Source organism: Miniopterus natalensis, chromosome 2, assembly GCF_054644295.1.
Source record: "Miniopterus natalensis isolate mMinNat1 chromosome 2, mMinNat1.hap1, whole genome shotgun sequence".
In the NCBI taxonomy this organism is placed as follows: domain Eukaryota; kingdom Metazoa; phylum Chordata; class Mammalia; order Chiroptera; family Miniopteridae; genus Miniopterus; species Miniopterus natalensis.
Window position 1 is genome coordinate 64,676,824 of NC_142082.1, and position 13,668 is coordinate 64,690,491.

Here is a 13,668-nt window from a genome sequence, read left to right on the forward strand (position 1 = left end):
GGAAAGGCGTGTAAGGAACCACCAGAGAACGGTTTACTGGAGGCTTGTAATCAAATAAAAAAAATTGAACTTTCATTCCTGCCCCATTTGGGAAATGCAGCCCCTGTTGAACAAAATGATGGAGGCACTCTACAATGCATTATAAACACGTCTACAGGCAACTGTAAAGGATATTGCCTCCGGAGACAAATGTTGGTGGCTTTTTCTGTAAATATGGTTCGGGTCACGGCCTGTCAATCTTGATTCACTGACATTTTGAGCTATGCTGCTGGAAGTCTGGGGAAGGTGGGGCTGACATAGTAAACATCAGTCCTTTCTGTTCCAATGGGAATATTGAACCTGATAGTCAAATACTCAGTATAGAATGTTATTTAAATCATGTCAGCCTCCCCATTGGCAGGAACGGAATACAATAAGCCTCAAGTTTTCAGAATTACTTTATAAAAAATGACATAAGTCAGAAATCAAATTTAAGATAAAGTATAATTTTGACAACAGTCCATTACATTTAGCACTTACTGTATTGACTGGTCTATAGCACAGCCCCGCCTAACAATGCAATGCAGGTGCATCTGCTCCTTTGTAACTGCTTATTTAGGTGGAAGTCCGTGAGCTTTCCATGCTAAGTGTCTTGCCTTAAATCTTTTTGTTTCACATTAGTAAATAGAAATAAGCTTCCCCCCTTATAAATACAGACCAGAAAGGATCAATAGAATGGCAGTAATAAGTTTTTCAAGATTAATAGGTGTTAATAAATAAGGTAATGAAATTGCTAATTGGATTTAGAAGGTAGAACTGTGGCAAGGAATATTTTTTAGAGGGTTTAAAAAAATTACTCTTTTATTAGAAGGAGGTAGATTAGAGTTCAACCTTGGTATTGGGATCTAGAATGGCCTACTTTTTCATTTTTTGGAAAGTCTCCACTTGCTGGGTTATTGAATCCTGTATTCATAACTTCCTTGGAGCTGGGTGCTCAGTCTTCTAGATATTCTTCTCAAAATTACTTGATTTTAATTGATACTATTTTCTCTGGAAAGCCGCAAAAGGCAGCAGGCAGCAATTACTTATGCATTTGCTCTTTCAATGTTAGTGCCCATATACCTTCCAACTGGAATTGCTACAGGTAAACATTTCATATTTGCTACGTCTACAATGATATATTGGTAATATTAACTACTACTATCTTTGTATATGTGTATATATGTCCATACATATATGTCTTTCCAGAACATTCTGGACAAGAATATTCTGCATACAGCTGGAAGAATTTTAATTAAAAAAGGTCTATAACTTTGATGTTAAGATAGAATGCATGGAAATACATTTGTAGCTTCAGACCAATTGTCAGAATAATTCGAGGCCTAAAAACCGATAAGCCTTTTATTACTATACTTATGTGCTAAATTCTTTTCTGAATATTTAGTAGATTGAAAATTCCTGTCAGTGAATGAGTCTTATCTGCCACAGCATCTAGTAAGTAAGAGTTCTGAGCACTTTACCTGGTCATCTGTAATCTTCTCGTTTCAAAAAAGTAGTTCAGGTGGAGTATCACTGAAGACACACAGAGTAGAAGTGCTAAAGAGAAAAGGGAAGAATTAAAACTTGATAGGTGGGAGAGAATTAACCTCAAATCTGGGCAAATATTGAATTCTGCAATTTTAGCTCTAAGCTTTCTGTTAAGACAAGAAAGAAAACATTATGGATAAATATTTCTCATTATTGAATGCAAGAAAGTACATCATTTTGACAAGAGCAACAAGCTTTTACAGATAAAAGAAATTGAAAATGGATTCATCATATGGAACTGTATAGGGAGAATATTGAACTATATGAAGCCTATCCTGAAGAGAAATTTTTTTTTAAAGGCAGAGATGTTCTTGATATGATTATTTCTTATCTTGATACCTGGAAAAACAACAACTTGCTGGCCTACTATTAAAATGTAACTCAGCAGTCATCACAAACAAAAGTGTTGTGAGGGAAAATTGCCATATCCTAGAAATTAGATGGCTGCCTCAAGAGTTACATTAACGAAAAAGCTGGAAAGAGTTCAGCACAGTAACAGTTGGAACAAAAATAAACTCAGGCAAAAGCTTCACAAAACAAAAGCCTCAAGGGAAGTTACTCAGATTGGGCAGAGCCCTTCCTGAGAAACCTCTCTGCTTCCTGGTTGGGAAGGCTTTCCCCCCAAATCCTAAGCTTTTCTGGTCATTTCATCTAAGAATTCTGCCCAGAGCTACTTTTGTTAGGCTCCACAGCACTCACCTCCTCCTGATCCAGACAACAAGTGAGACAGCTCTCTCTTACCTCAGGGCCTCAGCACATACAGCTCCCTCCGTTAAAAATCTCCGATTCCAGCCACCCCCCAAAACCACAACTCCCCTCTCCCCCTCCCCACACTGGGCCAAAACCTACCTTATCGGTCCAGGAGTCATGTTTGCTTAAATGCCGCCTCCTTCGCAAACTCCCCTGACCGCCCAAATCCAAGTCAGGAGCTCCCCAGGTCAGTGATCCTTAGCCCTGGCTACATATTAGAATCACCTGGTGTGCATCTGAAACACGCCAGTCTCCACTTTCAGAGGTCAAAACTAGAAGTTTCTGCTTTAATTGGCCTGGGAGGGGCACCGGCACAGAGAGTTTATGAAGTTCCCCCAGGTGATACTAGTCAGCAGTTAATGTTATGAACATGTGATCTATTAGCTCTCTGAACTTCCCTATCATGAATGACAATTATTCGTTCGATTTAATGTAATACTAACTTACTGAGCATCTGCTATGCATATAGGATAATTTGGTGAATAATTAGGGAGTAAAACAGGCAAGATCTTTACCTTTCTGGAGCTTACAAAAGAGTATGATAGTAGCTGTAACAAATCTAATCTAGTAGATGGAACGATATTTTGCAATTCTTGACACCAGTCTTATTATAAGTATCCGCCTACACCTTACTCTGTAACTTTGCAGGGCCCTCCCACAATGCCCACTTTCCTGTGCACTGATGTTGAGCCTGGTTGGGTAACTTGCTTTGGTCAATTAATGGATGTTATGGAGCAGAGGCCGCAGAGTAGGTGACATTTTGTGCTAGTGATCCACCGCAGGGAGATCACGCTCTGAGAAGCCTGTGGCCCAGAGCGAACACAGTGTCTTACATTTGAACCAAACTCAGCGAGGAGACGGACTCACCCAAATCTTTAACCTGAAGCAGCACCTCCCACGGGAGCCCAGCCTGAATCAAGCCAGCTATAGAGAACCTGCAGACCTGTGGGCAGGAGAATCCGTGCTTGTTTTTGTAAGCCGCTGAGTTGTGGGGTGGCTTGTTATGCAACATTGCTGTGGCCACAGCTAATAGACCGCTCTGGGGTTCAGACCACGATGTATTTGCCTAAATAAATCGTGTTTACCTTGCTAATCATTGTATTTCCTGTCCCTATTACACTGTGTAATGTGTAGCAGGTGCTCAAAAATATGTGATGAAGGAATGAAAGTACAGTTTCTGACCTCAGTGATCTCATAGGCTAGTGTGCGAGACAGCTCTGCGAACAAGTAGTTACCATGTGAAGTGATAAATGCAGCAACAGAAGAGCGATGATAGCAGGAGGTGGAAAGCCTTCAAGCGTGGTGTTACCTACACCAAGGAAAAGTATCAAAAACCAAGCACTCAGATTTGAACAGGATAAGAACCACTTACTCTATCATCAGAAGCTTTTATTAAGCTCACTGGTGCAAGCTGGGCTACTTTCAAAGTCACATAAATAAACTTCTAGTTCCTGCCATGACTCAATAAATTACATGCTTAAAGATTTTCAACGTATGTATTGAATAGATTGAGATGTTTTATCTATAAATATACTATATTATATGTTCTACACTTTATGCAAGAAGAAGGGCAGTGGGCTCAGAGGTGGGGCCTAGTGAAATGGAATATCGGAGACTAGTAGACTGGAATAAGTGTTTAAATACCCTAAAAGGCAAATTGTAGCTTTATGACTCAAAATGAGAACCCATGGGAAACTGGACAGAGGGATGGGAAGTGAGAATTGGTGGAGGAGGGAAAGATCACAATACAGGATGTGCCTACTCTCTGTTTCCTACTTCACGATAAATGGTCCTCCCCGAATAACCAGTGCCAACCAGCATATTCTCTCCTCTGATCGAGGGTTCTACTTCATCTGGCACTCTCTGCAAGTGGCCCTTTACGAACTTATTCATTCTTAACTTAATCAACGTTAGAAATGTGTTGTCATTCTTGACCGGTATTGCAGGGAGAGAGAGAGATGTTTAAGAAAGTTTATCTATAGGGAAGAAATAGCAGGATATTTCCAAGGGTGGAGCCTCTCAACATTTGTTAGGGTCAACTGGTTGGCTTCTCTTTGGAACCTTCTCTATAGGCCTCAGGCCATTTTTATTTTATTTATTTTATTTTTTGTCTTTTAAACCAGTTCATCTACTCTATCCCTCTTTTAAAAATGTATTTAAATCTTTAATTTACTGAAGTCTCCCCTTGCACTCTCTTTTTCCTTGTGGGTTAATGCCCTTTTACTGCTATTTTAACAGGATTTGGGGAAGCAGAGGGCTAAAGTGTGTGTAATCAATCTGACATTGTTTTAAACCAAAATCCACAACATTATTCATTTTGACTAAAAATTGGTAAACAACCTACATTTCTGCAAACCAGGAAGGTGTTGAGTAAATCAGGTGTATGTGTATGCCAAGATAACACATAGGCACCAAACATCCTGGTTTTGAAGATTATTTAATGACAAGGAGAAATGCCCCAAATAGAAAATGATTATAAAAGTCAGAATATAAAATTCTCTTTATAGTCTGACCCCAATTCTCTCATTCGCATATCAAAATAATAATAGTATCATTGGGTGGTGGAATTGTAACAAATTTACTTTATTTCATTCTTTTTGCAACTTAACATATTCAGTTATTTAATGTTACTTTTATCATTGGAAAAATAATTTTTAAAAATCTTATGTCAACCTTTTCTTCATATCTGATTTTTAGAGAGCAAATCTCTCCAATATTTACTACAGATATTTTTATCTGTTAGTGAATAAAGCTATAGCAGTTTGATTATTTTACTATCCAATTTCCAGAATGACTGATCACCTTTTTTTCCAAGGCTTTAAGCTTCAAAAATTTAGATGCCTAAAATTCTCCAGGATACCATTTCTTCTGCGACATTTTGCTGCTTCCTACCACTTTCCAGATAAAGGTTGTAGAGATATGGAGAGAAAGGTCTTCAAAATTAAGCATTACGAACACAAACTTTTTCAGTCATCTCCCCTTATGCATTCAGCTTTGCACAACTGGGTATGAAAAACACTCACATTTCATCTGTATTAAATGTTGTCAATTACATTCTCAAAATTCCCTGAGGTGTGCCTAACAGCCACGCTAATACTTTCAAACAGCATGACCAAAGCAGAAAGCTGCATCCTTGAATAAGACAGGAGGTTCTGCTTAAAGCCTCCCCACAGGACGTCTCATTTATTTGGAATCTGTGTGCAATGGTTTGTTTATTTCTAGGTTTTCAGATTGCAAGTAAGTCTACTACAATATAGAGGTGAGAGCACTAGCGTTTTCATCTAGGTTGTTATGTTTCTTAGCTCAACTGAGAGGGTACATCTATAGTCAGTTACCTTAAATGTCATGATGGTTCGTCTTTGTCATCTTCTTTCTTTTTTCAGAATCTACTGCCCTTGAATAAAAATCCAAGCTCCCCGCCATGCTCTTCAAGGTTCTGTACTGCAAAGCTTAAACGTCACGGTTAAGAAATGAACAAGGTGAGGGACCTTGGTGGGTGGCTCCGAGATGGCTTCTTTCATCTGAAGGATTAGAACAGTGTGGAGAGGAGCACAGAGACCCACGGTAGGATGGAGCCTGGCTTCTCCAATGGAAAGGAAGCCACTGTGGCTAAAACACAGGGAGCCAGATGGAGCTTCACATAATACGGAACTGGAGAAGTTGTGGCTTTTCAACAATACTGTTCTTTTTAAAAAAGTTATCTTTATTGCTGAAAGTATTACAGAGGTCCCCCTCTTCCCCCTTCATCATTAATCCTCCTTCCCACTCCCGCCCCCTCCCCAGGCCTTCACCGAACTATTGTCTGTGTCCATGGGTTACGCATATGTGCATACAAGTTCTTTGGTTCATCTCTGTTCTTGATTAACCCAGATCTCTGACTTGGGCATTACTGGCTTCTCCTTAGCGTGTTGATCCAGTGCCCTGTGTTCCTAACAGCCAATGCCACGTGAGTCCTCCCATCAGCTTTGTGCCCGGCAAGTCCGTACCGCAACCGGCAAGCAGGAGACACTGAGGTGCGCTCGCATCCCAGGATGGAGCTCCCTGAAACAACCTTCCCTGCTGGTTGAAGACAACTTCAGAGTCAAAGTTACTTCTTATAAGCCTGCAGGATCACCCTGCCCTAAATTTAGATTAGAGAGAAATTTGGAGATAACCAGAAACTAACTTAAGACTCATTCAATTAACATGCCATCCAATTTGTGAGAAATTCAAGTACTTCACCACATAGGGGTAGGATGAATGGTTCTGAGCTATGAGGAAAGAAAAAGACTAATGTCCATCTCATCTAGTTAACTGTAGGTTTTGTTAGGAAAAAGACAATGTCAAGTTTTTCTCATCACCGAGTCTATGAAGCCTAGGGGCATACATAGTATATGGTGGTATGTTTGTGGCTGGGCCGGTGTGGCTCAGCGGTTGAACGTCAACCTAGGATTCAGGAGATGGGGCTTCAATTCCCGGTCAGGGCACATGCCCCAGTTTCGGGCTCAATTCCCAGCAGGGGGTGTGCAGGAGGCAGCTGATCAATGACTCTCATCATGGATGTTTCTATCTCTCCCTCTCTCTTCTCTCTTCCTCTCTCTGAAATCAATAAAGATATATCTAAAAAAAAAATAATAAAAATAAAATGATGCTTGTGATATAAATGGATAAATGGCTGATAGTAGGGGTGGTATAGGGAAGGTCTAAGATGAGCCTAGGCTATCTTGTTATGCCAATAAGTAAGGAAGTGATTTAAAAAAAAATGCATGGACAAAAGAAAAGCATACCGAAGCCAGCTTGGCCATATCTGGGACAATTTGAAGCAATAAAATATAGGACAGTAACCTACTGAATAAAATAGGAATCTACAAGTCTACCTTGATAGATAGTAAATGAAATTGGAAGAAGGAGGGCTCTCAAAGGATAATTTAGACAAATAAATGTGGATGAAGTAATGATAATTTTTTAGTTATCATGTTTATTTATTTGGGTGAGAATCATTGATGGATGCTAAGTCTAGGGGGAAGAGTGTGATAAAGAGCAAGATTTTATATGTTCTTAATATGACTACCTTCAGATTGCTTATAGTTGCAATGATAAATGACAACTAAAGTCACAACTTAGATTAAATGTAATCTAAATGCAATATGCGCTCTTGGACTGAATCCTGAACTGGAGGTAAAAACATTATAAAGGACTTTATTAGAACAATTTAATAAATTGGAATATGGACTGCTTTGATAAAATGCATCATATTGATATTAAATTTCTTGAATTTAGTAACTGTGCCAGGGTTACATAAAACCATAGCTTTATTCTTAGGAAATACATACTAGATGTTGAGGGATAAAGGGGCATAATAAATGCAACCTATTCTAAAGAACTTCAGGAGGGAAATCTATATAACACACACATACAGAGAAAGGAAGAGACACAACAGTATTGCAAATGTTAAAAGTTGTGTGCCTGTGTAATGCACATTATGCTCTGTATAATTTTTGCAACTTTTCTGTGAGTTTGAAATTACTTCCAAATAAAAAGATAAAGAAATAATATAGATGATATATAAAACAAAACAAAATAAGGTCAGAGTGGGTATAAACTGAGTACCGCTGCTCATCAAATAATGGCAGAAATTTTGACCAATGAAAATGAGAGAGCAAGGGGGTCTTTAACTCAGGAAAAAACAAACAAAACCAGGAAGCTTCAGAAGTGGAGATATGGAGGAAGGAAAGTGAAGGCATAAGGGGGAAAAGAGTCTTGTTTAACTAAAGTGTATGAAATTATAGACATAAATCAACAATGGTGGTTGGAGATGTATTGTTAGAGTCTATCTTAATTGTTTAAGTGCAGATTATCAACTCAAATTTAAACAAGTATATTATAGATAATATATCCTATCTTACTATATAATGAATTACAATATGGGTCATAAAGAAATATATATATATATATTTAACTATAATTTCAGGGAAGAAACTATTTTTTCTAGCTTTTTCTAAATCTAAATGAAAACCACTCAAATAAAATAGTCTGGATATGCTGCTCATATATTTAGTTACAAAACTAAAACCCAAATATGCTGCTCAGAAACTTAAAAACAAGAACAAAACTGGAGACAACTTATTACAGTGAACTTTGGATCCAGTTTAAACTATTTCAAAATCTTCATTTTATACAACTATTTGTTAGAATGCTGAAAACTTATTTGAAAGAAAGTCTGCATTTTCTAATCATTTGGCAGCTCTTTTCTTTCTTCTAGTTACTTCAGCCTGTGTGGTCAGTCCTTTCTCCAGCTTTCAAAAGGAAAATGGATTCTCCTCTCCAGGCTCCCCTCTTTTTGCTGGGAGCTACTTTGCAGTCTGCACCATGCCCTGGGTAGCCAGCTGCACACTGACTCCTTACATTGGAGGCAAGGACCCGCTCTGCCTGGGACTTGTGGGAGTTAACAACTGACCCAAGGGGGAATGTTTCACAAGATCAAAGGCAGCTGTGAGGTCAAGGGGGCTGAGGCTGGCAGGAAGGCCTGGAGGCTTAGCCCCGAGGAAGAAGTGTTGGCAGCTTTGTGTTTCAAGGGGTAAAATGAGTAAAAGCTGGATTAGAGAAGGTCAAAGAGAGAATTAATGGAAAGAAATTTAGAGGAACAGGTGCAAACTTTTGACCAAGAATTACTTAACCAAAAGAACAATGTTATGAGGAGAAGTCATCAAAACCTAAGGAGTCAACAGGGGATACTGTACTCTCAGGACATAGTTCAGACTCTGGGAAAGATGAGCATACCTGAGATGGCAGTACAACCAGAGGAAGGGGTTGAGAAACAAAAGTTTCCAAAAAAGCCACTCAATGAGAAACAGGGTTGGGAAAAGCTGACCCGGAGAACTTGAATCCAGCAGAGTGTACTGTGAAGGGCACTTAAATCCATATGTCACAGTGGTTAATGGATTAGAAGCTGTGAAAAGTACAAGTGAGACAAGGGTAAAAGAGGAAAGAGTGTTACTAAAGAAAAAGGAACAGAGAAAGGCTTCTGGGAAGTAATATTTTATGTTAAAAACAGTGGCTAAGCCAACAAGGGGAGCTCAGCACAACATTATATAGGTGCCTATGAGATTTGTTATTTAAAAAACTTTTAATGATAAAAAATGTTTGCTTCAAAAAGATTATATTTAATATACATATAAGATATAAAATCAATACTAATAAACATGTCATCCTACCTAAGAGCTAGAATATTATTATGACCCCCCAAAAAAAGAGAAGCCGAGCCCCTTTCCCAATTCCTTGCACAGAGGCACTGTGCAGTCATGTATGTGTGGCTTATCCTTTACTTTTTTTTTTCAAATTGATGACAACTTTATTTCTTACACTTAAAGGCTAATGAAAAACCATTATAAATTCTATTAAAGAAAATACAACATCTCAATTAAAAACTATGGTGACTATATTTACTCATTAAATGCTATTATGTTTTCTAAAACACAACTTGAAAACATCCGGCATGCATGTTTAATCTCAGTACATCGGATTCAAGATCAAATATACATATACATATAAGATATAAAATCAATACTAATAAACATGTCATCCTACCCAAGACTAGATTACAAATGATCATAGTTATCATCATCGTCATCGTCATCATCATCTTCACATTTTCTTTTCATTGTATTTGATGATTCATTGGCAGTATTTTGTGATGACACCATGTTAGTGGTGATAAGAATGTTTTTGGACCCAATCAATGATGAGTTAATCAGAACATTCTGAACTGCTGATGTTGCAGGAATTGATGCTTTTACAGCTGGGGACTGTGAAGTAAACCTTTGCCCTGTGAGGGACATTGGAGTCCCCACTTTAGTTGAAACTGACATGGTTTGTGGGATTGGTGTGCCAAGTGTGGGAGTACTTGGTTTGCTGGTCACTGAACCAACACTTAACCGTGGAATTGTTATTCTTCCTGCAGAAGTAGATGCCTTTTTTAAAAAGACTTAAGGCTGTAGTTTGGAGCAGTCAAGCAATATCTATCAGGTGGCAATCTAGGACCTGAATATGGCTTGATCAATGGCAACGGGGTTTGATTTCTTTGCCTTGCAATATCTAACAAAAAATCTCTTGGGGGAAGAGAGGTAAAAGACTGGTCAGCACGACCCTGGATTGCCAATTGCACATCATCTGCATCAACAGTAGCTTTCTTAGCATGGCTTGAATAAATTTTTGCATCTTCTAGAATTGTGGTCACATATTGGAAGGCCAACTCCAACATCTGATTTATAACTCTCCGCTCATATTCTGTAATCCCCATATCCTTCAGGACTTGTGCCATCATCTGTGCATCTTTTGGCATGCTCTTGGGAGAAACCATCTTGCCAGACTCCATGATACTAGGGGACAAGACTTCTCGAGCTAAATCACCCACGTTAATGTATTCCAGTCCCGATCTTGATGCAAGTTCTTTGCCTAATGTGGTTTTTCCAACCCCTAGTGTACCCGTAAGCAGGATGTTCGGAAGCAACCTCCTTTACTTTTTAAAAATAATTTTTTAGCCCTGGGTGGGTGGCTCAGTTGGCTTCAGCATCATCCCATACACCAAAAGTTTGCAGGTTTGATTCCCCATCAGGGCACATACCTAGGTTTCAGGTTTGATCTCCAGCTGGGGTATGTATGAGACAACCAATCAATGTTTCTCTCACATCAAAGTTTCTCTCTCTCTCTTTACCTAAAAAATAAATTAAAAAATCAATAAACATATCCTCAGTCAAGATAATAATAATATTTTTTCCACATATTTATACATCCCTAAACATTATATTGGTTAGTATTCCTTCTCATTGAGCTTTATAAATGTGGTACCTCAGTACCACTGTATGGAGGGTAGTGTGCACTGATGTTTATATTTTGTATTAGTCAAGTTTTTCCACAGATGCAGATACAATAGAATATGTATACATATATGTATTTATAGTTTAAGGAATTGATTCATATAGCGGGGACTGGCAAGTCTGAAATTTGTAGGCCAGGCTGGCAGGCTGGAAATAAAAACTCAGACAGGGTTTCTATGCTATAGTTTCAGAACTTCTTCAAGAAACCTGTCTTTGCTTTTAAGTCCTTCAAATGATTGGGTAATGCCCTTCCATATTATGGAGGGTAATCTGCTTTACTTAAAGTCTACTGATTATAAATTTTAAATCACATCTAAAAAGTATCTCCACAGCAACTCTAGACCAAACAACTGGGCACCATAGTTTAGTCGTTGACATGTAATATTAACCATCATGTGTTTTAATATTCACCCTTGTTGGGTACAGCTTTAAGTCGTTTCAGCTCACTCATCATTCCATTGTTTCCATGTTCTCCCATCAGTTGACACTTATGTGTTTCCATTTCTCAGGTGTTATAAACAAAGCTGCAATAAACATTTCTGTGCATGTCCCTTTGTGTGCAAGAATTCCTCAGGAGTGTAAGAATGGAATTGCTGAGCTGTAGACTGGGCTCATTAAACTTTAAATGACAGTGCTAAACTGTTCGCTAAAGTAATTGTATCAATTTACATTTCTTTCAAAACATTTAAATAGGTGGAGTTGTGGTTTTAATATTCGAGTTTTAAAAACACAGGATTAAATATATAAAAAGAGTCAAATGCATTCGACAATTTGATCTTAGCCACTCTATCTCTTCCCTTATACCTCCATACTTACTCCTAGATTATTTAGAATTGGAGCAAGCTTTGTGAGGAGCTTGTAATAAAGACATTGTAAGCCAGTCCTTCATGCAGCACATGTTTTTTGAGCTTCTGCTATGTACGCAGCTCTGTGCTAGGCACTGGGCAGGGTATATAATGGTGGATGATGTCCCATCCATGCCTTTTTAACTAAGAGTCTAGAAGGGAGATAGATATATAAATAGGTAACTATAACAATCTAAGAGTAGGTATACATGTCACCATACAGTAGGGGTGCCTATTTATAGTCTTGAGGATTGGAGGACTTTTTATAGGATAAACACTATGGTGACTACAACATACAGGCATTGGTAGGCATGGGTAGATATATACATGGGTAAATATGTGGCACTCTATCTAATAAATATTTGCATTGCTATGTAGGGTCCATTGGAGTTTGTACTAAGTCTACTTCCCTGGGGTTGTACATCATAAAACTTTTCACATGTACAGAGAAGTTCAGTGAAGCAGCATTTCAGTTACCCATAGCAAGAAATCACCACCCTTAAAGTGGGAAAGACAACTAATAAGAACCCCAAATCCTGAGGATCATTCAAAAGCCATCTTTGAATTTGCTTTCTGGATGCTTCTCCTGACCCCTTTGAGCAAGGTACCAAGAAAGCTGTAGATGTGAGTTTCTTCTTGATCCTGACATGATCCTTACTCGAACCAAGAGTTTAAGAAGAGGGCAGAGAGACTCTTCATTTCCTTCCAGTGGTGGCACAAGGTAAAGACCTCATGGGCTAAACATTTTTTATCTGCTTGAGTTACAGGATGTTATTCATATGGGTTTACCAAATGATATGGTTTATTTCTTCAAATAATAAGCAGTCATTTCTAGGGTAGTGGCTCTTAGCTTGTTGTTTCTTTGCTGCATATTTGTTAACAAGTATATTTATTAAGACTGCAAGATCTTTACTTTGCATAATTCATTTTCCATAGCTACTCTTCATAATCAGGTCTTTGCAGTCTGTAATAAATGTCTTTATAGGAATGCATGACTATAAAAATGGGCTAAAATCCAATATACAGAAAAACAGTGAGTTTCAGATCAGCTAGCAGGAAGATTTATTTTAGCAATATAGCTCTATGGAGGCTGCTGCCTGGTACTTTTTATCCAGCTTACAGCATTTTATCTCCTTATGTTGGCCAGAGTTAGTCCTAAGAGTAGGATTCATCTTTAGGATGCCTTACGTGTCAATAAACTACACTGGTCTTGCAGAAGGCTCCAGCCCCATTCACACCATCCTAGGAACATAACAGTTCCTTCAGGCTGTACACTTTACCTGTTCCTTCTGTCAATTTGTCTGTTTTCCCTCTCATAGTAACAACAGGTATCATAGTACTTGCAGTGATACCACAGAAGGCGGGAGGGGCAGGTGGGTGGAGCACAGAGCTGAGAGCAGGGCCATTAAAATGTACTGATCTCTTGAATCCTCAGCGATCTCCCCCTGCCCTATTTTCTAGAATGCTAACAGCCAGTTGTATGATGACTGTTCACCAAATTCCCTGGCATTCAACAGGGAATTAGAGACTTTTTAGAGAAACTAAAATTTCTATAAGAAGAGATTACCAGATACTGACACATCTCTCACCAAAAAACCTTGTTTACTTCAGAACTAAACATCATCCCACTTAGGTCATAGGTCGACAGGGCA

At 38.5% G+C, this 13,668-nt stretch overlaps 1 protein-coding gene across 1 annotated transcript; it reads right to left on the reverse strand.

The window, feature by feature from the left end:
• Nucleotides 1-9,893: 9,893 nt before the first annotated feature.
• Nucleotides 9,894-10,669, reverse strand: LOC107545199 (transcription initiation factor TFIID subunit 9-like). The gene is given in 2 exon segments (XM_087813837.1): nt 9,894-10,273; nt 10,276-10,669. Coding segments are annotated over 2 exon segments (774 nt in total).
• Between the last annotated feature and the right edge of the window lie 2,999 nt (nt 10,670-13,668).